The 27,395-nt window shown below is 36.0% G+C and overlaps 2 protein-coding genes across 3 annotated transcripts in view; one reads left to right on the plus strand and one right to left on the minus strand.

Annotated features, from left to right (window-relative positions):
• Positions 1-27,395, plus strand: part of SMC1B (structural maintenance of chromosomes 1B) — a 35,409-nt gene that overhangs the window by 1,576 nt on the left and 6,438 nt on the right. Inside the window, exons 2-21 of the mRNA XM_065643708.1 lie at positions 299-487; positions 1,033-1,145; positions 2,274-2,477; positions 2,863-3,101; positions 3,566-3,824; positions 4,835-4,975; positions 7,171-7,253; positions 8,241-8,448; positions 11,344-11,529; positions 13,865-14,044; positions 15,091-15,237; positions 15,851-15,988; positions 16,493-16,609; positions 18,310-18,416; positions 20,044-20,185; positions 21,593-21,738; positions 22,947-23,100; positions 24,538-24,636; positions 25,525-25,681; positions 26,427-26,581. Coding sequence (XP_065499780.1) covers positions 299-487; positions 1,033-1,145; positions 2,274-2,477; positions 2,863-3,101; positions 3,566-3,824; positions 4,835-4,975; positions 7,171-7,253; positions 8,241-8,448; positions 11,344-11,529; positions 13,865-14,044; positions 15,091-15,237; positions 15,851-15,988; positions 16,493-16,609; positions 18,310-18,416; positions 20,044-20,185; positions 21,593-21,738; positions 22,947-23,100; positions 24,538-24,636; positions 25,525-25,681; positions 26,427-26,581 — 3,164 coding nt within the window. The remainder of the gene's footprint in view (positions 1-298; positions 488-1,032; positions 1,146-2,273; positions 2,478-2,862; positions 3,102-3,565; positions 3,825-4,834; positions 4,976-7,170; positions 7,254-8,240; positions 8,449-11,343; positions 11,530-13,864; positions 14,045-15,090; positions 15,238-15,850; positions 15,989-16,492; positions 16,610-18,309; positions 18,417-20,043; positions 20,186-21,592; positions 21,739-22,946; positions 23,101-24,537; positions 24,637-25,524; positions 25,682-26,426; positions 26,582-27,395) is intronic.
• The window catches only part of FAM118A (family with sequence similarity 118 member A), a 33,232-nt gene continuing 23,227 nt past the window's right edge, over positions 17,391-27,395 (minus strand). For both annotated transcript variants that reach the window (XM_065643718.1, XM_065643719.1), the window contains exon 9: positions 17,391-17,466. In XM_065643718.1, coding sequence (XP_065499790.1) covers positions 17,420-17,466 — 47 coding nt within the window. In that variant the 3' untranslated portion in view covers positions 17,391-17,419. The remainder of the gene's footprint in view (positions 17,467-27,395) is intronic.

Raw genomic sequence — 27,395 nt, forward strand, 5'->3', positions numbered from 1 at the left:
TGACCTCTAGAGATTCCTATGTAAGAAAAATCTGTTCAACAAGGCTGAACAAATAACAAATCATTTTTGTGGTGATTTTTGTTACAGACAGGCTTATTATCTGCTGCCAGTGTGTTACACCTCAGAAATTTATTTCTTTACTATGTGCAATATTTTTTCCTGGATGAAAAAATGGAATATAGAATTAGAAATAAAATTAAGAAAGACTTTTCCATTTATGTTTATGTTTTTTATTGAATTGTTTATCAAATGCCTCCTCTACTTTCTGCCATGTCAAAGGATTTTTTTTTTTTTTAAGGAAAATCTAACATAATGGATGCTGTTAGTTTTGTGATGTGTGAAAAGATATCTAATTTGCGAGTTAAAAGTGTTCGAGAACTTATTCATGGAGCACATGTTGGAAAACCAGTTTCTTCTACAGCTAGTGTGAAGATAGTATACTGTGAAGAAGATGGAGAAGAAAAAACATTTTCAAGAGTTATCCGAGGTAGGCAGTAGATTCGGTTGCACATACTTTCTGTTGTCCGATGTATTAAAATGGAGACCAAGAATATTCAATTTTAAATTTCAAATGCCTAATATTCTTTCATATTTGAGTGGATTAAGCTCAAGAGTCTTGCAATACTCTTATAGTCCTTCTGTAGCATTTTGATAGCCAAGTGTTACAACTGAAAAAACATACTGGGGCAAAGTTAAAAAGTTAAACAAGTCATTGATATATGTTCTTTGCACTGTACTTTGATCCATAGATATTCACTTGGAATATATACATGGTGTAGGCTCTGGTAAATGGGGTCTGACACCTTGCTGCAGGCATGAGCACATAAGCATTTGTCAATACCTTTTGGAAGTATGTGAACAGAATTTTCATATGGAAAAGAGAAATTATTTAAATTACTGAGGGAGTAACTGAAATCTGTTTTCTTCTTTGGGGAAATTGGTTAGTTAAATTGTTCCAGTACTTTGAGGTTGTGTTTTCTATGAATTTTGTGTTGTAGCCGTTTTATAGTAATATTTTATTTCCTCCTTTAGGTAGTTGTTCTGAATTTTTTTTCAATGATAAATCTGTCAGCCGATCTGCTTACATATCTGAGCTTGAAAAAGTAGGCATACTTGTCAAAGCAAGGAATTTTCTTATTTTTCAGGTGAGCATTTAAGGTACTTCGTAAAGAAGATAAAAGCTTCTGAGATTACTTCATAGGAATACACAGTTATCTATTAGATAGAAAAGAGAGCACCATTAGCTAATTTCGAGTCAATACACTTTTACCTGACCTCAGCCAAGAATTACGAGACTGCAAAATGGAAATAATGGGGTTTGTGTGTACATGAGTGCACTAGTAGGAAAGAAGCCAATGTGGAAGGAATTGAGTACTTGTGATATTCAGAGTGTATAAGAAAATGTGTGTCTCTTATTTATAAATGTTTAGTGTATTAAATTCTATAGGAAAAGATAATTTCATCTTAAAATACTCCTATTTGTCAAGTTGCATGAAAATCAATAGGATTTTTGTTAAAATCGAAGGATTAAAAATCTTACTGGATTATTAGTTCACAAGTATTAAACGGTATAGGTTAGAAATGCCATATACTTACGATTAATGTATTGCCTTCCTTACAATTGCTGAGGAAAATTCCCAAGAACTGATTTTTCCCTTTTGTAGAAACCCTATACATGGCTTCTTATTGTGGTATTAATTTCTATGATGAGGGCATTTGCCTGCTATACAAATAGAATAAAACCCACAAGGCTCTGCTGAAAATAGTAATTCCTTCAGATCAGTGAAGATTTGAGCAGTTAACACATGAACAAAATCTCTGTGCCCGTTAACTCTGGAAGCCGTGTAATCGTCTAGTGTATTGATTTCAACTGTTTTGCTTTTGAAATACTGTGACGGCGGGAGTTAGTTTATTTTTCTTTGAAAATGAGTTTCAGTTCCTTTACAGAAGCTAAGAAGATTTAATTTCGTCATTGTGATACTGCTCGCTGATTTGTGCAGGTTGATTTAGTTTGAAGGTGTTTTTTGTAGATCATATCTGACATTCTAAAACTTTTAGCGATGTCATTTGATTAAGTGAGGTGGCTAGGTGATACTCTTTTTGCTACTAAACTTTTTCTTGAATTTGAATCTGAAAGTATTTTCATCCAATTCTGTTAACCATAAATATATCTGGTGATTAATCTGTAGTATATGCTCTCAAAGAAATTCAATAGATGACATAATGATCTACAGTGCTGCTTGCTTTTTTTTTTTTTTCCAATTTTGTTATAGGGAACAGTAGAATCAATTGCAATGAAGAAGCCAAAGGAGAGAACTCAGCTTTTTGAGCAAATCAGTAATTCATGGGAATATGCTGAAGACTATGAACGAAAAAAGAAAAAAATGCAGCAAGCAGAACAGGATGCGCAGTTTAATTATAATAAGAAAAAGAGTGTTGCAGCAGAACGTAAACAAGCAAAGATGGAGAAAGAGGAGGTAAATCAGTTATTCCTTTTTTGCATGTTGAGATGTCAGATTTTTCATCTTTTTTGAGCTTAAATACAGGTTTTCTGAAAAAAACTCACAAACTTCTGTTCTTTTTTGTCTAGAGTTTTTTCAGTATGGTATACTATATAATAATTTAGTGTGATGTAAAAGGGTAGAGGAATAACTTATAAAGAAATTTAAATAAATGGAAGTGTAAGTTTGCCAGTATAATTATTTTAAGTGTTGACTTACATGTTTGAGTTTTATGATTAGCGTGCATTACTGACATTACAGCTACTGGTACATCATCTTATATCACTTTCGACTTGAAATTAGACTGCTAGTGATTAAAATTTTATTTAACGTTTCTAAAAAGGATTTTTAATGTTTGTAGGCAGAGCATTACCAGATGCTTCTCAAGGAACTGGATGAAGAAAGGATACAGCGGCAGCTTTTCCGGCTTTATCACAATGAAAAACACATTGATTTTCAGAAAAAAAAATTGGATGAAAAGAATATGGAGGCTAGTATCAAGAAAGAGTCTCTTTCTGCAGCAGAAGATGCATTTAGAGCCAAGAAAAAAGTACTTGGTGTACTAAGCAGAGATCAACAGAACATGGAAAGAGAAATGAAGTAGGTTTTCCAATCAGATTCTCTGATAGTCGAGTTAAAGCATAGTCTGCACAGGGAATTGCTTGGCAGGCGTGCATGACCTGTTAAAGCAGTTGGGTGATAGCCCAACACAATGGAAGTCAGCTTGTAGCAGTTTGCTAAAGTAATATCTAGACATTTATTTCACTTACAACACCATGCTCAGATTGTCAGTCATTTAATTATACTTGTTTGCTATTAAATTTTTTAGAAGGTTGTGCTTCACTTCTTGAATTTTGATTTTCAGTGGATATTAAAAAAAAAAATCACCTGCGGATATGTAACCTTGCAGTTGACAACTGGTTATTTGTTTGCATGTGTAGTTGGGAGGGTGTTCTTTTTCCTTTTGGTATGGTTTTGTTTTGGATGCATTTTGTGGTTGTTGGTTGGTTGGGTTTTTTGTTTCTTTGTTTAGGATTGGTATGTTCATTTTGGGGTTTTTTTAGGACGCTAGAAGCATCACTGATTCAGCAGAGACCCCTCTATATAAAAGCAAAGGAAAACACTTCTTACCAAGTCAAGAAAGTAGAAATGTCTAAAAAATCTCTAAGGGACAAGGAGAAATCATGTGATAAAGAAAAGCAGAACATAAAAGAACTAGAGATAGAATTGGATGATATTGAGAAGGCGTGGAGAGCGTTTGAAAAGAAAACTGAAGAGGAGATGTTGAAGAGAGCAGCACGTATTGAGCTGGGAGACAGTCAGGTGAATTGGGAGGCTAAAAAGTACTATTTATTAGTGAAGTCCAAAAATCCCCACTGATGAAACCATTGTTTCACCAATAACCTGTAATTTCTAATGATCATTTTGTTGTTGTTGTTGTTGTTGGAGCTCAACACGGAAATTATAACTTTTATTTAGAGACTGTTTCATGTGAAAAAGAGAAATAATGATGCATCCTCTTGGGGGAGTGGGTTGTCTCCTTTCTGGGAGGCGCATAAATATGTCTTCAACTAGGAAAAACAAAACAAGACGACAACAAAAATGCAGACAAGACTTGGTAGTATACATACCATCTGCTGTGGGTCAGAATCTAAACAGAAGTAGCTCCCTTGTGAGCTATTCTAAGTTGCTTTAGAAGGAAAGGACTGCATCACTTTACAGTAAATTCACATTTGAAGAAGGTATCTTTGCAACCATATAGCCAGAAACACATAAAACTAAGTGCTAGCTTCTTGTTTCCTCCATCTGTTTGTTAAAATAGCTTCTGATCAACTAATGGAGAACCTGCAGGGTTGTTCTTTTTGTTTGTGAATCTTCTTACTCTGCACTTTAGAGGCATTTGTCCAGTCGTAATTTTGCAGGATTGTTTAATACGTTGTTTTATAAGTTCACCTTAAAAATATGCATATAACATTAGAGTGCTGTAATTATAAATACCAAAACTTGCAGTAATTTTGGACTGTGCAAAAACTTCATGTTAACCATAAGATTAACTGGGATGTACTTTAAACTTTATAAACTTTCCTAAAATATAACAGTCATTTGAAGTTTAAAGGCCATAGGCAAGAACTTTTAAGTGTAAGCTTTGAGTTGAATCTTTCTCTAAAAATTTACAAGTTTTGATAACGCAATCAGTAGCTAGAAAGATCTTATGGAGAATTGGGTGGTTTTCATAAACTTAATTACGATAAAGTAGCAATTACTAATCGAGGCTATAACAACATGAGTCTTCACACTTTCAGTGGAGTGAATTTTTTATGTTATTTGTCCAGTTGGAGCGCTATAAGGAACTAAAGGAAATAGCAAGAAAGAAAGTAGCTACACTAACCCAGCAGCTAGAAAAACATCGTTGGGAGGATAAAGCAGATCAAGAAAGGCTGAAACTTAATCAGCGGAAGAAACAAGAAGTTCAGGTATGTGTATTAAGCTACCGTTATGTTTTCAGGAGAAAAATGTTTCCTTCTTTTATAAATGTCTGTATAAATGCATTAAATGCTTTGACATAAATCCTCAGCAAAGGAGGTACACTGCAAGTGTCTGTTCAGTTTTCATATTGCAACAGGTTTAGCACAATGGCTTCTAAATTTATTCAGGGAATGGTTGTGTGGGCCCACACTGAGGACTTGGTTTTGAAAGCTTTGGCTCTAATATTTGACAGTTACTGAGAACATATGCTTAACTATAATCAGTTCCTGTTTTTGTAAGTGTAGTTTTTCTTTTCTGAGATGTCCTGCTGCTCTTGTATATCTGTACGTTACTCACACCCTTTAAAGGTTCATTTTGATCGCAGCTGCCTTGTTGCTGAGAGGTTTTTAAGGTCAATTTTGTGTATTAGTGTGGTGTAGTTGGAAAAACCTCCTTGGTGTCCACTCTTCTATTGCACTTCAGAGGCAGGGTGTTTACTGTGAATACAGTTCATTGCTGTCATATTGTTTCTGATTTCTTTTATCATTGCAGGTCCCAATATGTAGTAATAACATGCTGGTATTTTTCACTATGACTTGGTCACCATGCCTGATGTTCTCTTTTAGAAAAAATAGTTCCCAGCTCATTGTTCAACTTCACATGATGCTTCTGATAGAAGTAGAAAGGACAGAAGCTCAGCTGACAAAATATTTTGCCAGAAACCTTGCCCTTTTAGGTGTTTTGACTTTTTTACTTTTTTTTCCAAGCTATGCTAACTTGCAGGTTTGCTACCTACTAAGAAGTTAGGGAAGGCAACATGCATTTCTTCACCATTAAGTTATGGAGTCAAGGTCTGGAGGAGACTGTGTTTGGAAAACTTAAAAATCCATCGGATGAGACTTTACCAGTTCTAGAGTTCCTAACACCTCATTCTTGCACATATAAACTTGCTTGCATGGAAAAGCCAGTATTTTACTGTTTAGCTATGAGGATGTGAGGTCATCCTTGCCACGCTAAGTTAATACTTGTACATCTATTTGCTCTTGAAACAATACTACTGCTTCTTTTTGAAGTACCAGTTACCAGGAAAACCTAGTTAGTATCTAGAAGCAAAATAAACTCTGCAAGTCCTATTGTACTGTTGAGAAGGAAATAAGGGATAGTTGAGATTTCATAAAATGTCTGACCATTCAGAGTTGGCGTTACTTATCTGTACTACTGAAATTTGATGATTGCTCCTCACAGTTCACTGTGTATGTGACTACATCTAGCATGCTCTGCCAAGTTCTGGGCTCCCCAGTATAAGAAAGGTACTGGCATCCTGGAGTGAGTCTGGCACAGAGCCATCAAACTGGCTGGGGCTGGAGCACCTGGCTTATGAGAAGAGGCTGAGGCAACTGGATCTGTCCAGCTTGAAGAAGGAGAGGTGAAGGGGAGACCTTATTGCTGTCTGCAGTTAACCTAATGGGAGGGTATGAAGAAGAAAAAGCCACATGCTTTCTAGAGGTGCACAGTGATAGGATGGGAGACAACAGGCTCAACCTAAAATGCATAAAATTCTGAATAGCCATTAGATAAACTATTTCATCTCACAGACAGTCAAACGTTGAAGCAGGTGCGCAGAGAGATTGTGTACTCTTCATCCCTAGAACTATCGAAAAGGTGACAAGGGTTTCAGAAGTTAAATTAAGGCTTAATAAAATGTGTAGGTAACGCTATTTTTTTTTCTTTCATTTCCCTTAGTTCATGTATTTTTATTCCATTTAAGTAATTGAAAGTACTTGTTTCACTGTTGGTTTGCTTTTTAGTACAATGCTTTTTTTTGTCAGGTTGGAAAAGCTGATATCAGTCTTGAGCCAAGAAAAGCACTTTTTTTTTTAACACCTCTAACTTATTAACACTATGTTTAAAGTTGTTTTATTTCATGGTGTCATGATTCTTTATCCTCAAGCGGCTTTTTCTGAACTGTAGCTGAACATTAAAAGTCCACTAATGGCCTTGATAAAGTAACTTCCATTATTATTCATGGTGCAATTTGGCATTTACTATTGAAAAAGAGATGCAACTACTTCAACATCGAATACCGACAAGGCAGGAAAGATCTGTCCCAGTACTTGTTCTGAATTAGGAGCTTTATACCTTGCTATAAAACTGTCATTTTCCTCTGTTTCATTTTTAACATGTTGTGTTTGTGATTGCATAGGAAAACATAAAACGGACTGTGGAACAGATAGAAGAGCATAAAAAACGAATAGAGAAGTTGGAAGAATATGCCAAGATATGCACGTATGTTTAAAAAATTTAAAAGCTAATTGGATTTCTTGTGTATTATATGTTTTCAAATTAACGTAACGGGTTTCTAATTATTTCTAATTCTTCTCCATCAAATCTTTATAAGAATTAGGAATCTTACTAATTCTAGTTAATATTTCAGTTACTTTAGCTGTTAAAATAAACTAGGAAGTATGATGACTCATCTGTATTTTGTTTGAAACCAGTTTTATTATTGCTTCTAACTTCTTGTAGGTTTGCAAATTATGTCACTACAGGTAGGGTACGGGTCTATTAGTGTACAAATTCTGGGTGAGAGAACAGGGCGGTTCTGTAATTGTGCTGCTCTAGGAAACAGTTAAAATTTACATTGGGTATAAGGAGCACAGTTCAGTTCCTGCTTCTTGGGCCTTGTCTTCTACCTTATTTTTACTCTTTATGAAATAAAGTATGAAAGCCCTTCATTGAGCAACCTGAATGAACTTTGACATTAGCCTGTGTTTTTTGCAGGATCTCAGAGTAGGTGATCTCCAGAGATTTTTTTTTTATTCCCAACTTACCTTTTCTTATGCATCTATAATGTGTGCTTTGGCTTAGTGCTGTGTACTGAACAAAGTTCTGCTATTGTGATTGGTGTGATGCAAAATTATTTTAATTAAGTAGCTGTGGTAGAGCCTTAGTGACTTTGGTAAGTGTGTAAAGTGAGTCATAATTTTGCATGAGAATTCTCAGTCCTTCTTAGTTTTAAAATATTAGCCCTTTCCTTGATGGACAATAAAAGAGTATGGTTGAATGTAACAGGCAAAAACTCTCTTGAACTCAATTTAGAAACCTTAAAAATAGCTTATGCTATAGAATACAGCTTGTATAAGAAGTAGCTTCTTATAGATACTTAATCTTTAATGATTTTCATAGTCTGCAACCATAGAATGACTTTATAAGCTAAAAGCTTGTATAAACGAAATGGTAAATTGCTTTCCTATTTTTTGCTTCCATTTAAAGTGAGTCGTTAGCAGAGAAAAAACAGCAAGAGGAAGCGCTGACTAAGGAAACTGAAAATGCAACAAAACGAATGGCTGAAGTGAATGAAGAATTGAACAAAATAGTTGGTGAACTGCAGAATGCCAAAATTGATTACCATGAAGGAAGGCGTCAGCAAATGAAAGCAGAGATCCTGGAAAGTCTGAAAAGACTATATCCAGATTCTGTGGTAATTGAATGGCCTCATTTAAATGCCTTATTGTAGGATTAAGGGTTAGGAGCTATGCCTGAGACTGAGTAAGCAGCTAGAGTAAATTGAACTGTCTTGAATATTATTTTAAACTTTATGCTTGCTTGAGTGTACTCGGTGCGGTAATATTACCAAAAGAATAGTAGCATATACTGTCGTCATTTTTCACGGTTTTCAGAAATAGCTTACTACTTAGGTCAAGGGATAATTTTGATCTCTTGTGTGATGTTTGTGGTGTTTGATTTATTTACTTTTTGTTTTCTCCTGTTCTCAAATAGGACTTATTTTGAACAAATGAATGGGAAGTTTAGCTGTGAGACCATTTATTCCAGAAAGAATGCTTCTTCCAAAGGACAGTTTTTATACATGCATGAGATTTTTTTTTTCTGTTAGCAGATGGTCTGTCTTTGCTAATCAGTTACCATAATTTACTTAAATTACTCTTCAGTAATGTCATTAAGTGTTTTGTATTGATCTGGAATTGTCAGCTGACATTGATTGTTTTATGAGGCATATCTACACCTTTTTATTGACACTTAAAAATATTTACTTGAACATTGGAAGCCATTCCAAATAAAACTTTTTAACAAATCTAGTCAATTGAGTAGTTGGTCTCTGAGTATGTCTCAGTATGATCAGTCTGTTTTGAATGTACATAATCAGTTGAGATGTACACACTGGGAATCCTTTTTTTTAATGTTTAGAAGGTGACATATCTCTGATTCTGAGTGCTGCCATATGAACATAAAAAATAAAATGTTTTCAGTTGTTCTTGGCTTCTTCATCTTTTGCAGAACATCCTCAGAATCTGGCAAGTGTCTGATCCTGTTTTCTTGAGAAACATTAAAATTAATTATTAAAAAATACAAAATTTGCTTTTCAGCTTTTTCTTCAGAATTTTTTCATCCGCCTTAACAAGGTGTTCCAAAAATCAAAAATATGGTTGGTATATCTTTCTTTGCTCACTTTTCGTAAAAGAATCCCTATTTGAAAAGAAGTGGATCAGACTGGTGATAACTTGCTGGCGTAGGGGAGAGCTGGTGTTCAGGATGTTCTGTTGTTTTTCTTCAGGAGCTGCAAACATAAGACTACTTACAGGTGTGATGGCTTCTAACAAATGAAAACTAGATAAGTCAAATCAGTTACATAAATTATCCCATTACAGAATTATTATGTCTTATTGATGTCTTATGTCTTAATGATGTCTGCTTCAACTACCCTTGTTCCTGCAATAATTTTCCTGACACCAGCATATGAGGTAACAGAGTTGCTTCTGAGCTGCACCTTATACTCTGGTGTACTAGTTCCAGATTACTGAATGCAATCCAAGCTAAAGTCTCAGGATGGAAGGGTTGTGACACATTTCATCTTCTGGTAGTCCACTAAGTACTCAGGCAGAACTGGAGGAAATCTTGGTATCAGTCTTCTGGATTTCACTGGCATAAAATGGCATACTGCTTCTAAATGTTTAATTCTTACATCCATTTTAAAGCTTTTGTTCTTCTGTTAAAACATTCTTGTAATGGTAGGTGAGCATTCCAGTTACTGGAATAGCCAGGCAGCAATATGAGTGCCACTGTATGAGTGACGTGTGCATTTTCGTGGATTTGTCTGATCAAAGTTAATTTTGCAGCTGATTACAGTTTTTACAGTTTAATTTTCAAAACGGCATTCCTATGTTGGCAGTTTTAATTGGCAAGATTGCTATTTTTACTGATTCAGTTGGGCAGTCAATATTTGTTTTCACAGAAATCTGGCGTTCCATCTGGACTTAAATGCCTGTGTCTATATATAGTATATAGATCCTCTGTATGGTTTTGCATGTCTGAAACATTGTGTGTCTGAGCTGCAGATAGAAACATCCAAGTAGATGACTTGTGTGAGAAAACCAGAAAACTAAATAAAGACCTCTGTGCGCTTGGGTGTTTTCCTTCTACTGTTTTTCAGAAAAGGGAGAGCATTTGTCAAGAGAAGGGTAGGAAAGTAGATCATAGTGGGCCATGATTTGATCTACTGGCAACTATCTCAATTATATCATTCATGGGATAATACGGTAGATGACCTGTCACACACAGCTCTCACCAGTTGTCTTCCTGTTCTCATTTGTTTAAATTTGATAAAGTTAAACCTGTAGATATGCAATAGGAGACGAGTAGCTATATGTCAACAAGCAGAAAAATTGTTATTGCATAAATTTACAGGTTATAATGTTCAGAATGTACATTACGAGCTTTAATAATTTAGGAAAAGGTCAACTGTACCTACAATTACAAAAATGGAATAAAAGATCTTGAGGGAGTGTGTACAGCAAAGAACTGATTAGTTTTATCTGTGGAGGTATTATTTCAATATATGGCAAACCAGACTTGATTATTTGGACTATGTAGTACAAGGAAAGTGGTTTTTATTCTTTTCATGCTACTGAAGCAAGTAGATACTTCTTTTTTTGGGTTAAAACTGGAGTACTGCCTTTCTTGCTACCATTTTCCAGTTAACAGTTTTATTTATTTAAGACCTACTGTCATTCAAAGATCTTACTCTGTGTTATATACTTTCTTTTGCTTAGCTAACTTTGCTATTGTCATTCTGTCATACTTCTAGAAGTGCATGCTATACATTGTGAGTAAAACATAGAGATATGTAACTGCAACCTCAGGGAAAAAATTAAATATCTTCAGATTTTGGAGGTGTACTTTGCAGTTTGGATTGATGACTGCTACAATTTCTATTTTTTCTGATGCACACCCATTGTAAGAGAGTGCAGCTGGTAGATATGTGACATATTTTCCTCTTACTACTTCAGTATCTTGCATGCAGAAATATTATTTTGTATCTAAAGTAACATATTGCTATATTCTATATTTTTATCTTCAGTTTGGAAGACTGCTCGACCTGTGTCATCCTATTCATAAAAAGTACCAGCTTGCTGTTACAAAGGTATTCAGCAAATATATGACTGCTATTGTTGTTGCCACTGAAAAAACAGCAAAAGATTGTATTCGGTTCCTAAAACAAGAACGAGCTGAACCTGAAACTTTTCTTGCTTTGGATTACCTTGATGTAAGTACATTTTTGTTTTTCCTGTCATCAGCAAGTTAATATGCTTGTAAATCTTGATATTGGCTCATTTAAGCTTAACTAAAATAGGCTTAAGTGTTAAGGCAAAGCACTTACGAGGTGAACTTCATGAGGTTCCTGTTGGCCCATTTCTCTCCAGCCTGCTGAGGTCCCTCTGGAAGGCAGCATGACCGTGTGGCATACCAGCAATTCCTCCCAGTTTTGTGTCATAGCTAAAACTTGCTGAGGGTACACTCTGCCCCATCATCCAGATAATTAATGAAGATGTTAAACAGGATTGGTCCCAGTACTGACATGGCTAGTTACTGGCCTGCAACTGGACTTTGTGCCAGCAATCGCCACTCTGTGGGTCTGTCTGTTCAGCCAGTTTTCAGTCCACCTCATTGTTCATTCCGCCTGTATTTCATCAGCTTCCCTATGAAGATCTCATGAGAGAGTGAAAGACTTACTGAAGTCTAGGTAGACAGTATACACTGCTCTCATCTACCAGGCCAGTCATTTCATTGTAGAAGGCTATCACTTTGCTCAGATATGACTGACTTGGTGAATCTATGCTGACAGCTCCTCCGAGACTTTCAGGTCGTTCGTGTGCCTAGAAATGGTTTCCATCACTTTCTCAGGGACTGTCCTGTAGTTCCCTGGGTCCCCTTTCTTGCCCCCTTTTGAGCATAGGAGTGCCACCTGTTTTTCTCCAGTCATCAGGCACCTCTTTCAGTTGCCATGATTATTCAAAGATTATTGAGAGTGGCCTTGCAATTACATCAGCCAGCTCTCTTCACCACTGGTGGTTGCATCACATTAGAGCCCATGCATTTATGTGTGTCCAGTTCACTTAAGCATTCTCTGACCTTATCCCCTTCCACCAAGGGTACGTCCTCTTTGTTCCAGACTTTCCCCCAGTCTTTGGAACCTGGCAGTCCTGGAGGCCAGTCTCTCTAGTGAAGACTGAGGTGAAGAAGGAATTCAGTACCTCCGTCTCTGCTATATCCTGTGTCACCAGGTCCCCTGCCTCATTCAGCAGCAGGCCCACATTTCCCCTAGTCTTCCTTTTATCACCTATGTAGTTATAGAAGCCATTTCTTTGACATCACTTGCCAGATTCAAGGCCAGTTTGGCTTTCGCTTTCCTAACCCCATATCTGCATGCTTGGACAGTGCCTCTATATTCTTCTCAGGTTACCTGCCCCTGCTTCCACCTTCTGTATGCTTCCTTTTTTGTGTTTGAATTTTGCCAGGAGCACCTTGTTTATCCATGTAGGCCTCCTGGTATTTTTGCCTGCCTTCCTGCTCATTGGTATGATAGCTCTTAAGGCTAGAGGAGGTGGTCCTTGAATATTAATCAGCATTCTTGAGCCCCTGTTCACTCTAGGACCTTATCCCATGGGACTCTACCAAGCAGATGTTTGAAGAGGCTAGAGTCTGTTCTCGTGAAGTCCAGGGTTGTGAGCTTGCCTTTTGTCCTGCTCCCTCCTCTCAGGACCCTGAAATCTGCTATCTCATGCTCACCACAGCCAGGGCTGCGTTTGACCTTCCCATCCCCGGCAAGCCTCTCGTTGCTGGTGAGTACGAGGTCCAGCAGAGGCCCTTTCCTCATTGGCTTCTCTGTCACTTGAGTGAGGAAGTTGTCATGAATGCTTTCCAGGAACCACTTGGATTTCTTACGGCCTGCTGTGTTGCCCGTGTAGCAAATATCAGGGTGGTTCAAGTCGCCTGTGAGGACCAGGGCCTCTGAATGTGATGCTGCTTGTTGCTGTCTGTAAAAAGCCTCATCCACTTGTTCTTCCTAGTCAGTTGGCCTGTAGCAAACACCCACTAAAATGTTACCTTTACGTGTTCTTTCTTCAGTCCTTACCCATGAACTCCAAGTTGATACATCATCCTTCCCCAAGCAGGACTCCATGCATTCCAGCTGTTCCCTCAGGTACAGGGCAACTCCACCTCCTCATCTTCCCAGCCTGTCATTCCTAAAGAGCCCTTACCCCTCCACTGCAGCACTCCAATTGTAGGAACCATCCCTCTATGTCTTCATGATCCCAAGAAGATTGCAGCCCTGCAACTGCACACAGATCTTTAACTCATCTTGTTTATTTCCTGTGCTACGTGCACTAATGTACTTGTATTTCATACACAGTGAAATAGGTTATAAAGATTTAAGGACTATAGTATATGCAGAATATGAAAACTAGATTTGTTCCTAGTCTTGTAGCAACTGAGACTCCCATTCCGTTGATTTGTATGTCCTGTCCCCAGACTACCCGTATTTGGACATGCGTTGTTATTACAACATGGATTCTAAACACTGTTTGTTTGCTTTACAGGTTAGACCAATCAACGAAAAGTTGAGAGAGATAAAAGGAGCTAAAATGTTGGTGGATGTTGTACAAACTCCATTTGCTCCACTGAAAAAAGTGATTCAGTTTGTGAGTGGGAATGGCTTGGTCTGTGAAACAGTTAAAGAAGCAAAACAAATAGCATTTGATGGACCAGTGAGGTTGAAAGTAAGAAGCTGAATTTTGTTGCATATGTTTTTTGTTGCAGTTATATATTTCATGCCATTTAAATAATTCTTCTATAAATATCCCATGAAGTATTGCAGATGAATACAGTGGTACTACACTGTCTAGTCTATTCCCACATAAATAAACCCCCAGATATTTCACATGGTCATACTTTGCTCTGTATGGTAGGATGTATAAGTGATTTCCTGGGAAAAGGAGGCAAATTAGAGTGTAGTTAGTATCCAAATATGTTTCTTGGTATGGTCCTCTTGAGGAGGAGGAAGGAGGGATAATCATGTTCTTTAAATGGTCTGGTTTAAAAATACTTTATCTTTCTAGCTTTTCTATGAAAAAATGCTTTCAAAAATTATCTAAAATATCTGACAGAACCTCTTCAGTTGTAGATGTAGACTGTTGAGGACTGGAAGCTTCTCTCTGTCTCTTCCTGCAGTTCTTTTTTCTTATCCATATCTCTATTGTTGTCATAGTCCATAGAGCCTTTTTATGCACTTAGTAAACCTTTTTAAAATCTTGATTAAAACAGCTTCGTGTTGAAGGTGAGTGTGAAATTGTGTTTATTTGGAACCCAGTTAAATCAGAAAAACACCCTATTTCTTTAATAAAATTTATACTTGTTGTTTATAAATGAGCTGTTTTCCTTCACTCCATTATCCCATTGCTTGGTTCACTCTACAGAGCTAGACATAACCTTCTCAGTTGCCATTGTATTCACAAATGTCTCATAGTAGTTTCCTAAATACAAGGAAATTATATAATTCCACTTCCTTTTCTGATCAGTTGCAATAATACCAAAATGTGACTGGTGCCAAGAAACAACAGATGTTTTTTGTGGCTTTGTGTATGTTATTTTAGCAGGTTTGGAATGGGAGGAAAAAAAACCAAACAAAAAAAAACCTGGAGTCCAATTAAAATGTGGTTGTTGCTTGTTTAACTACCATATCTTGGTGCACTAGTTCATGGGATATTTTGGCTGCTTTGTGTTCAGATTTATTTGGCTTTAAGGTTTTTTTTTTTTTTTCTTCCAGACAGTGGCTCTTGATGGAACATTATTTTTGAAATCTGGAGTGATTTCTGGAGGATCAAGTGATTTAAGATTTAAAGCTAGATGTTGGGATGAGAAAGAGATGAATAAAATTAAAGAAAGAAGAGACAGTTTGATTAATGAGTTAAAGGTACGTCTCTTAAAAAGCACTTAACTGCAAAAGGCATAAAGGCCTGAATGTCATATCTAATTTAATTCAGCTATGGGAAGATGATTTTCTAAAAAGGTGATTTTCAAAACATTTAGAAGATGCAGACAGGACATAATAGCTGTTTATCCTCTTCTAGTTAATAATAATCAACTGTGGGTGTCTGTCCTTAGCTGATGGGTTGGTTCACTTATCACAGAAGCAAAGAACCAGGACAATGCTGTTGATACAAGTGCCTTCAAGGAAATCGAGCTGTTGTTTCAAGTACGTGAAGACTTCTGGTGGAAAAGACGATACATTCCGTTAACATTAAAATATTTGTACAGACCAAAACATGTCAGCGTAAAATGATTTGTCATACCTCTAGTTATTTTGGAGGAGGGATATGGTAGGAATTTAGGAATTTGCAAGCATGTGTTTTCTTTTAATAAATCTGCTATGTTGAATGCAACCAATGCTATCAGCATTTACCTTGAATGGAGCCTATGTCAGTGAAGCTAGCTTTATGTAATGCATGAACCTGAAAAATTAGTCATTTCCAAATAAGTCATCTTTTACTTAAAATGCTTTTTCTCCCATCGTGATATTTTTCTAGGACTTAATGAAGATCAGACGAAAGGAAACTGACTTGAAGCAGTTGTATGCTCAGTGCCATGGAATTCAGACACGCCTTAAATATTCACAGACTGAATTAGAGCTTATTAAAAAGAAACATCTCGCTAATCTCTACATGGTACAGTACTAAGCCTTTATAATTTTCATGTTTAATAATTGTATTTTTTTTACCTAGGCTGTAATTACTGGTGAAGTAAATACTACTTCCTTACATAGTTTTTTTAATTCAGTTTAAGTTTTACCTAGCAGCAATTATGACTGACGAATTAGTAAAATATATTTTTAAAAAGGTTACAAAGTAATTTACATGAGGCCCTTTCTGTTTTAGGTTTTAAATTTAATTTCTGGTAGGCTTGGTTTGTCATTTAATAACCTTCAGAAGTCCGTAAGTCAAAATGCACTGTAAATGATACTTACGTAATTTGCTTTTCTACTCATTACAACTGTAATCATTGCATGCAACTTTGCAATTCTAGTGGGTAAGTGGCATTTGAGAACAAAATATTTAATGGTTTTAATCAGAAAAATACAGTTAATCTGGAACAGCACTGTCTCTATAAAGATTTCTATAAAGTTGACTGTCCTGTTAAGAAAAAATACTATCTTTTTACTTTCTATGTAGGAAAAATCAAAACTGGAAAGTGAACTGGTAAATATTGAGTCTCAGCATGATATGCTGAATGAAGGAGTAGCACAAAGAAAAGAAAAAATGGAAGAATTTCAGAAAAAAATTAATGAGGTAATGCCTTCTGTCATAGTCATATATAACAGCATATGCCGTTGAACTGCAGAAACTTCTTTCTGTTCCTGCTGACTTTTAGAACTTGGACAACATTTAACTTGTGAACTACTTTGTTGACAAGGGTTGTAAGTTAACTCCAGCAATCTTCCCGCATTCCAAGGTAACTGAACAGAAGTGCACTTGAATGCTAATATATGTGTCGCAGCTTTGCAAATCAGTTTCCTTAAAATCAAAATTCTATGACTTTTATGTGTCAAACAGAAACTGAACCAATGAAATCCATGTACTTCTTGAATATTAGATGAAGCTTTGCTTAATATATACACTGTAATGTCATTTGTCATAGGAGAAAATTTTTGAGTTTGAAGAAGATGGGTTGGTTTTCCTCCACCTTTTCCTGCTCTGTTAATAAATACTATTTACTGTCTGTAGTATTGAGCAGGGACAGTCCCTCGAAGTGCACAGCTTTGGAGCTCTCAGTGTGGACTTCTACTGTATATCAAATCACAGAAAAATACTCTCTCTTGGTCTTTCACGGCCTGAGGGTAGGATTTGATAAGTCTCAGCTTATTCTTTCTCAGATTCTAACGCCCAGTTTATTTGTAAGAAACTGTAGTTACAAGATCGTCTCTGTTTGTGGAGAGATAATTATGCAGTGTGACTGCACGAGTGGACTGTAATTTTCTTTCTGGACTTCTGCATCTTTGTGCAGCCAAAACTGCTGCATGTTCTCAATGTCTTGCTTGTGGTACAGGCATGAGGGAGGGCAGAAGTCATCTGCAAGTACTGAGAAGAAAGTAATTGATGTTAGGCTGTAAGAATTCCAAATACAGGGAACTTTTCCTTTGCTTGTTCTACAAAAAAAAAAAAAAAAAAAAAAGGAGGCTGGTCATCAGTTTCCGAAGAATACTGTTACTTGAATAGTGATTTGATGTCATATTTGATATCTGGTTAAACAAGCCTGCATACCAAAAAAATATAAACAATACTGGGTTTTGACCTGTAAAGTTCACTTAAAATTTTGTTCAGTCCATTGAGTTATGTTTTAAATGCTTTAGGCTGTTGCTGTTTCTTTGCTCAGTCATGCCATAGACACTACACCTAATATTTGCTTAAATTTTTTGTTAAGATTTCAGGACTGGTTTTGCCTGAAGCTTTTGTTCATATATTTGTATAATTAGGAAATGAGATATGAAGATTTTGTTAGTATATACTTATAATTAAGAAATTAGAGATTCTGTGCTGTGGCTTAGCTATAAATTGAACAGTCATTAATATTTACGTGTCACTTGGAAAGATTATAATGAAGAACTGAACGACACCCAAAAAACCTGGTGTAGCTGATTAGTGTTGTGTGTACTATTCAGCTATGTCTTATTCAGCTGACTGGGAACCACAGATGAAACCAGGGAAGTTGGTGACACTGTGATGACTTTGACTGTCTTTGGAATGAAGAGGTGCTGTGAAGAAGAGCTTAGAGTTACCTTTTGCACATCATATGCCCTGTGTCTGACATTTGTATTGAAAGTGTTATTTGAAAATGTCAAATACCAATTATTCCTCAGTAGTTCAGTTTGCTGTTTCTTAAAGCACCTTGAAAATCCAGCCCATAGCATTAAGTTATTGTCTAAATGTTTTACTTCTGTAAGTGCCAAAAGAGTATAAACATTTTTTGCTCTATTTCTCTTTATTCAAAGGCTGAAGATGCTGTTTTCCGGGAATTCTGTGAAGAAATTGGTATAGAAAATATTCGTGTATATGAACAAGAACATGTCAGACAACAAGAGGAGATTGATAAGAGAAGGTGGTATTTGTAATTGAAATGTAAAAAAGTGGTTTGTATTAGATTGGGCACACTCGTAAATGAGTAATTTCATCACAGGAAAGGCCACAAAAACGTAGAAGACTGTAAAAGGTTATAATATCACTGCAAAGTTTAGTTAGCAGTTGCACTCCTATGGTTTGGGTTTATTGGAAAGTTATTGACATTTTGCTAGAAACTTGAAAGGTAAAATTTAGTATTTTAGTAGCACTAGTGTAGAAAAATAAAGAATAGTTTTCTAAAATCTGCATTGAAAAATGGCTCTATCACAAATTGAGGATGACATGAAGGCTCTGTGTGTACAATGCACTGATTTAGTATAGGAACATGCTGTTAAGGAAAACAGGATCTTAACTTTCTCATGGGCAACCTCAACTGGCATTCCCTTCAAACAGGCCCATGTCACAGGACCACAAATTTATATCTTAAAGAACGAGAATATTAAAATGTCGTCTTGTACTACAGGCATTTTCAGGCAGATGATAGTTTGTGCATTTGCCGACATTATTTATAGATAATACACCTTTTCTACAAGACTAGTGTAATGGCTAGGACTGAACTCCATTTTCTTTTCAGCTGTCTTCAGCTCCTAAGAGATCCTCTGACTGCTTTTCAGAAACTGGTCCAGATGTATGTTTTTGGCTAGCGCTGCAGTCAGGTAGTAGTGCAGTGCATTCAGTTGCAGTTAAAGCACCTGCTGACTGAAGTGATTTGATCATTTATTTATGTTTGCAAGATCTGAAGTGTAAGAAGTTAGTAATAGGACAATGAAAAGAGGACATTTTTGCGTGGCCTTATGCTACACTGCATGTACAACCTTGGCCTTGCTCGTTCCCTAACTTGCCACCATTAGTCCTGTAACGCTGTACTATGGTGTCTTCTTGCCCTGGTCTAAAGAGCCTGGTGGTGTGCCAGTCCTTTTGCTGGAACAACAGATGCAGCACTAGTACTAAATAATTTGGGAAGCTCAGAGGCAGACAGTAACAGCTGAGAGGAGGCCATCCTGTAAATAGCTGCTTAGTTTTACTTCAGTCCTTTCTCACAGCAGCATGTGAAAAGTTTCTGCCATTGTACCCCCATAAACAAATAACAGGTCTCAATTGAGAGATGATAAGCAAGGCTGAATATGACTTAAAAAGCTCTGGTCTCATGCTTCTTAATTGTCATCTCCCAGCTGAGATAGGTTTGTTATTAATATTCAGAGAGACATACACTCCAACTGACTTAGGCTTCAGAGGCTGAGCAGGGAGTGCTGGTGTTGGATAAATTCAATGTAGCTTTTGCCCAGCTCGTATCTGCGTCATTTACAGGTATATCATTCATACTGAGATACTCGAACTTTTAGCGTTACTTTCTGTATTGAATATGGCCATACTATATATTGTATTTTTTTTAACAATTATCACTGTATTTTTGTAACTTCCAGCATATTCACAGGATGTGGTGTAGTGGAACTGGTGATCCAAATGTATGCAAATTTTTGGGTTCAAGTAGAAGATATAAAAGTGCTATCTGAATAGTCAAAATGAAAATGTATCTTGTAATAACTTAAATTACACTTACTAGCCTGCTTTGTAAGCATTGCTTTGAAATACTGTACTTTGCCTAGACTGGAGTTTGAAAATCAGAAGACACGACTAAACTTTCAGCTGGAATATAATCGTGATCATCTACAAAAATTAACAAATGCAGTTAGCAAGTTGAGGGAGACCATTCGTAAAGATGAAGCTGAGATTCTTGGGCTACAGAAGGTAACTAAAATATATTTTTATATATATATTTGGGGCTGAGAGGAAAGAAAGGATTGAATTACAATTCTGAATAAATGTAGTTGACTCTCAGTAATTCTTCTAGGGCTTAATTCAGTGTTGACTTTGTAAATGTTAGATCAGTGCAGTTGCATATTGTCATTTTAACCTTGGAATAACTTATCATGGTACTTATTAATTATTAAAAATAAGCTTACTAAACATAAAATTTGGGATTACTGTATGTACAATGTTACACTGTGTTTAGTTTATATGAAGAGGCAGCATATGACTACAGATAAAACTAGTAGCTTGTGGCCAAGATGCTTCAGAAGATTTTATGAGTAATAGTAAACAACTCTGGTGCTTTGCATTTTTAAGGTGCTTCGTGGACACTAGTAAGCTTAAAATAATTGTATGAAAACTAATTTAGATTTTTACTTAAAGTAGTATGTATGGGTTCCTCCTTCATAGTGTTCTTTATGAATAAAGTAATTTTTTTTGTGTTAATGTTGCATGTTAAATAAACTGTGCTTGTGCACTGGAAAGTGAAGGAGAAAAGATGTAATAGTGCTGTGAACAAAAAACAAAAGTGAAATATAAAACTGTCCCAAAGTGGGCAAAAACCCCACATGCATTATTTGAAGTCTGTATTTTAACATTAGAAGACACATATTTCTGATACTGAAGAAAAACAATAGATCCTTTCTCAGTCATGCACAAAACCATGTCTGACTTCATGCCAGTGTGCATAATTCTTCTGAAATATGACTTTGAGTAAATTCAGATATTTTTGTCCTGGAGAAGAATTGTGTGTATTAAGTTCTTTAGTTTCTTAAGGACCATGTCTTCATGCGCATAGCGTTAAGTTTGCTATATTCTAGCACCTGATTTCTAGCAGTTTAGCACGGGTGTGGGTTATACGGGAAAGACTCTTGTAGAATACCTCCACAGATTGCTTGTTCTCTGTGGATTACTTCAGGATTTATCTTTAATGAACTGTACTTTTAAAGGATTTTGGGTTACCTTAGCTGTTGCTAATTATGATACACAGCAGATGGGATCTTTTTGTCCAGAACTAAGGGACTAATTGAGGGGAAGGGAGTAACCTACAGATTGTGGATGTCCTGGGGTCCCTGCCTTGTTCGATGGCTTTTTATAGTTTAGTCTGGTACAGTCACAAATCTTGACTTTTGTCAAGATTTTGTCAAGTTGACTGTGTCTATGTATACAAAACAACTGGATCTTTGTATATGTCAGGCTGTTTTCCCAGTGCCTTTCAGATTTTGTGGTGTAACCCATTTGAACATATTGTAACCAATTTAAACTTTAACTCTTTCTTTCTGCATAATAAAGGTTCCATATCAAGCTTTTTGGTGAAAGGTTAAAAATGTAAATATTTCTATGCAGGATGAGGAGAAGTTTCTAAAAAAAGTGAATGAACTTGTGGAGGAACAGGAACATCTTAAGGATAGATTAAATGCTCATAAATCTGAGGTTATAAAAACCCAGAAGGAAGTTGAAGAGTTAAGAAAGACAATGTTGGCCCTTAACAGGTAATTACTAATTGTACTTCTGGGAAAATGATTAATGTGATAATATTTAGAATAGTAATCAGATGTCTGAACTTCTTTTGTTCTGTTTTCTTGTAAAAGATTCATTAGAGACGTGGTAATCTGCATTGACAGTATGTGTTAGTTAAAAAGTGTTTCTAATTCAGGATGTGGTTACCAAAAAGTAATGTGAACCAGATTATTTCATGAGAGCCACCCCATAAACTGTATGGAATAACATTATCATATTATCTACCTAGTGTTAGGTGGTCTTGTGATTTCTGATAAATATGTAATGACTTCTCGTAAGTCTGTGTTGTCTTACAACTTGATGGAGGGGTCATATTAAGCTTGCTGGTAGTTTCATATTTTTGCTTGAGTTGTACAGTTGGTTCAGTTAATGAGAATTTTTTTTTTTTCTGATTCCAGTGCTCTCATTTTCTCCAGGCCTTTCAACTGTTGGATATTAATTTCAGGTCACTATTTTGTCCATACTGTCTTTTTAAATCACTTGCTTTGGGGACTGTTTAGACTTAAGTTTTCTTATGCTTGTTTATTATTGATGTGTTTAATGACTCTTAATCAAGAGTCATCTTTGTTTTTAAAAAGCCCAACATATTGACACAGTATGGCTAGGTAAACTTGTGGAATTTTGTATAAACTCGTACACAGTATGCCTAGTAACTAATTTTGTAGTGTATAATTTTAACGATATAAGACTGTTACATCTCTGCCTTACTTTGCAACTTGATGCTATCAAAGGAATTTGTTGCAAAGAATCAAGGCATATTTGTTTAAATTTTAAAAGGATCGAATCTCCATAACATGTTCAGCAGAGCTGAGCTGAGCAGAGTTTAGTTGTAGTTAGGAAACATGGATATTTGAACATGCTATAGTGTGAACTCACAATGTACTGAAACCACGTCCATGCTACTGTCATTTACCTTGCGACAGAGTTAAGAGTTACTACAGAATAGCAGTGTTAGCTTGTGTGCTAGAACAGTGTGTGGTTCCCAGCTCCCTCTTGAGTAATTCAGGAGAATGAAGGGGATGGAAGAAGTTAAGTACCATTTTCCTTTATGTTTGACAGGGTTTACAGAGGAAAAAGCCCTCTTTGTGATTGCTAACTGTTTTTCGTGCTATGTTGCTGTGGATATTATTGGCAATGATGCTGCTGCTCTTTAATAGTTTTGTGCCTTTTGTGTTTGTAGGGAAGCTACAAAATTACAAAAGGAAGCTACAGCTATAGAAACCTCTCTGGAAGAGAAAAGATTAAGACGACACAATATGCTTCTTGAATGCAAGGTGCAGGACTTGAAAATAAAGCTCCTGTTTGGATCACTGGATGACATCAGTGAAGTAGAGGTACTTAAAATGTTTACAGAAGATAGATCTCATGGACAAGCAATTATTCAATCTTGAATTTAAAGATTTTTCTTTTTCCATACAAGACTGTTTGTCTTGCATAGTAATATTAAATACATAGTTTTCATATGATCAGGCCTCATCCACTCAAGAGAAGGATTTTTGTTTATTTTTGTAGGCAGAACTGTTGTTGCAAGTATTTTTGCTTGTGCTTGAAATGTATTCCTGTGAAATATGTAAAATCACTGTGGTACAAGAAAATTGGTATGACGGAGTATTCTAGATATACATATGTAAGAGGATATATGGGGTCAATTCAGAACCGTAAATAAATATGGAGTGTACGTAGATTGAGGTAGTATTTGGTTAATCATCCATGATGTAAATGCTGTTTAAAATCATGCTTTTGTCTTCAGTAGATACAGATATTCACAGAAATTGGGGATAGGCTAAAATAAAAATACTCCTGCTATTAGAGGATTGACCCTTGTTATTTTTCTCAGTCTTCCCTCTTTTTCCAGCATATCTTTTGTGAGGAGAAATTAAACTTTCTCCACTATTACGAAAGAAAAAAGCTATGGGTTTTGAAGGACTTGTTACAAGTTGTGAATTTGGAAGGAGTCTTATTGAATCCATTCCTTGGAAAAGTACTTTGATTGGAGGGATAGGTGTGAATGGGTGCATGAGAAGACAAAACAAAGGCCATGAGGTAGGCAAGTCTTTTAGGGAAAGGACATGAACTGCTAATCATCAGAGCACAGAGGCAGCTCAGCTCTTCACTGTTTATGAATAAAGAAGAGGTGAAACCAAGGAGGTTGGCAGTATGAACAACAGCTTTGATTCCTAATTAATATCACTGAGAAGTCCAGTAAGATTTGGTTCTGAGAAAGAATCTTGGCAGGAAAGGGACTGATAATGACATGCAGCACTTCATTCAAGGGCAGGTAGCTGTCTGAAATCCAGGCTTACAATGTCAGGAAGATATGGTGCTTGTGTCATACAGAACTGAAGCAACTCATTTCTTGAGGCCAACTGAGTGGAAGAAATGCCTTGACCTAAACACTTCAGAGCCTTTCCTTGAGAGGGGAGTGTATTATCATGGGAACGTAAATCCTTTCCAACCAGGAGATTTACAGAATGCACATTGTTCTAAATAAATTACAAAATATATATATATATATACTGCTGCTTTTGTAGCTTTAAACTGAAATGAGCAGATGTTTTCATCTTGATATAAAACCTGCATTTTTTAAGTAGACTCATAGGATCTTAACTAACTGTTAACTCCATTTTGGCTAGGGCAGGAGCAATGGAAGAAGATTACCTCATACCGTGTTACCACTGTCTCCTCATTTCATATCATTTTAGTGCATTGTTTTAACAGTTTGAAGTTAACTGTGTCATATTTTTGAACTGGAATGTCCTTCGTATTTATAGCTAGGAACTGAAACAGAAGGCACTGAGACTACATCAAGTATCTATGAAAGGGAAGAGGCAATTCAGATAGACTACAGCAGCCTAGCAGAAGACCTGAAGGTAATAATTTTCCTTTAAATTATTAGAGATCACTGTTTTTTATTTTTATTTTTAGTTAAAATATTTTATTGGTTGAAATTATTTATTCTTTGCTAGTCTTTAAATGAAACTTAATAAAACCACTGTTTAAGTGTGTGTGTGTTTTGGTTTTGCAGTCATATACATAGCTCTAATGTATGGGATTTCTCGATAGGTCAGTTTCCCATATAACTAAATTTAATTAAAAGTTTACCTGAACTATAAAAATAGAATGGAGAAATAGTAAATATAACTCTGATTTTTTTCCTTCCTTCTTTACGTTCTGCATTTAAGTTCCAACACTGTAGATTATGACTCAGAACTCTAGAAACCAATGATTGGCTGCTAGGGGGGTTGTACCACCCTCCCTCTGTTGTATTTTCAGAGACTGAGACTTACCAAACTTCCTTCTGTAACACTCCATTAGGTCACATTTTCTTAGCAGATATTTTCTAATTTTATTTTTTTGCTTTTTAATCATAAAGGAAATAATTAAATGTTAGAGGCTAGGTACAGAACAAAGGACGCATCTGTCATCAGTGGAACTTGTCTCAAAGAACTCATCAAGAACCTGTCTTCAAAGGTTTTCTTAAGAAATAGTGAAGTCAGCTAATCCTCCTCCTGTGAAGGGAGGGAAGGAAATTTGTGATCTGTTTTTAAAGGTCTTGTGGAACAGTGCTTAGGACCTAGTAAATTTATTTTGAGAACTGAGACTCTGGGTGGGGTGTTTTGGTTTGTTGTGTTTTCAGTTAAAGCTATTAGGTGAGTGGGATACTTCTTCCAGAAATCATGAATGCTTGCCGTATATGTTGAAATGTCTTGGCCTGAAAGCAAATTTTATTGCTCTACTATTTTTATTTTTTTCTTTAGGAGCTAGAGTCTCATAAAGAGATAGAGGATCATCTAAACCAGATGCAGCAGGAAATAAAAGCTAAGGAGAATACTTTAATGAAGACAGCTGCTCCAAACCTGAGAGCGGGAGAGAAATTACAGATAGCTCGGGACAAGTTCCAAGAATCAATAGATGGTAACACTGAGTCTTTCATAATTATGTCTTTTGTGACTGTGAGAGTTTTCACCCTAATTGAAGTCCCTCTTTCTGGGGTTGGTCTTGCTGGCTTTGCTTCTTTCAGATATTAAGGTACTTTGAAAAATGTTATTGTCTTTAATTATATGTAAACCATTTATTAACATATACTTTGCAGTAGTTTATTGAAATACAGTGTGAATCATTGGAAAGATACTTTGTTGGCCCAGTGACATCATAAAGTATTTTTACTTATTTTCTAAAAATTACTGACTTTAATAGTAAAATTACTTAAATTTTTCTTAAATAATTTAAGGAACATATATATATGTTGTCCAGTACCCAGACAAGAGCATTACTGCAAAATTATCGGTATCCTCAAAGAGCATTGCAGACATTAACATATTAAGAAAGCCAAGGTGCTCTGAAGCTGTAACAGGTAAGTGCTAGTGCTGCTTAGGGCTACCCAGCTTAGAGAAGGAATTAGGAGAAGAATTTTGTTCATTGCTCCAGCTGAATGTGGCATAGAGCAGGTTGAATACATCCCAGCTGTTCAGTTTTTAGGGCCTCCATTTGAAATCTGGAAGGAAACTCATAACACTGGTATGATCCTTGTATGTGCATTAGAATATTTTTTTCTGCAATATGTTTTCGTTTATGTTTGTTATGGTACACAATATATATTTGTTCTGTGTATTTGCTTAGAGACTTGTTATGGAGTAATTTCACAAATTTCTTTTCATAGCTTTTGAGACCAGCAGAAAGGAGGCCCGAACATGCAAGCAAGAATTTGAACAGGTGAAAAAAAGAAGATACGAGCTTTTTAGCCGGTGCTTTGAGCATGCCTCCGTAGCTATTGATCAGATCTACAAGAAACTTTGCAGAAACAGTAGCGCTCAGGTGTGTCATGTTCTTAGGTGCTTGGCTTAAAAGGCCCCACTTGATGCTTTGCTATCTAGAATAAGAGAATTTGGTAACACTTTTTTTAGTTTCCAAAGGTGGTTTCAGTCCTGAAAAAGAAAATTACACAAATAGTAAAGAATTCAGAATTTTTGGGTCAGAGGAGGAATAAGTAATATGCCAAAGCATGCTTGACATTAGGCAGAGAAATGTGATCTAAAGTGTTAACAAAATTGGAAACTACTCAGTTTGGGTTAATTTTACTCTGTGTTTAGCAGACTTGTAGATTATCATGACACAAATGTGAAATATATTTGAGTAATTAATTTACAAATAACATTGTTTTACAGAACTAGTGATACCAATAATAAGTAATTAAAAACACTTAATCATTAGTGTAGATTAATCTAAAAATCATACATCACTGTTTCAGTGCTAGTATTTTGTATGAGGTTTTGAAGCTCCTTATACATAACCCTGCTTAAATAAATATTTTTAAAACATAGACTTAGTATGTTGGGAACTTCTAAGAAATCTGTAGAAAAATTGTGTCACAGCTGTATTAATCTTTGCTAGTGTTCTAGTATTTATGCTGAAAGAGGAGATTCCTGAAGGCTTTGTTTACATCGAATTCTGTAGATGGTTGAATGTTTAAAGGGCTGAGGCTTGACCTTTTTGTCTGTCTTGAACTTCAGGTTTTGTGTTTTCCCTCAGAGTCAGATATTCAGTGAACACCTTAAATATCTTTAAATATATCCTTTCTGCTTGTAGGTTGGACAGGATAATAAAGCATTTCTTTCTTCATGATTAGTAG

The sequence above is a fragment of the Caloenas nicobarica genome, chromosome 1 (genome assembly GCF_036013445.1).
Source record: "Caloenas nicobarica isolate bCalNic1 chromosome 1, bCalNic1.hap1, whole genome shotgun sequence".
In the NCBI taxonomy this organism is placed as follows: Eukaryota; Metazoa; Chordata; class Aves; order Columbiformes; family Columbidae; genus Caloenas; species Caloenas nicobarica.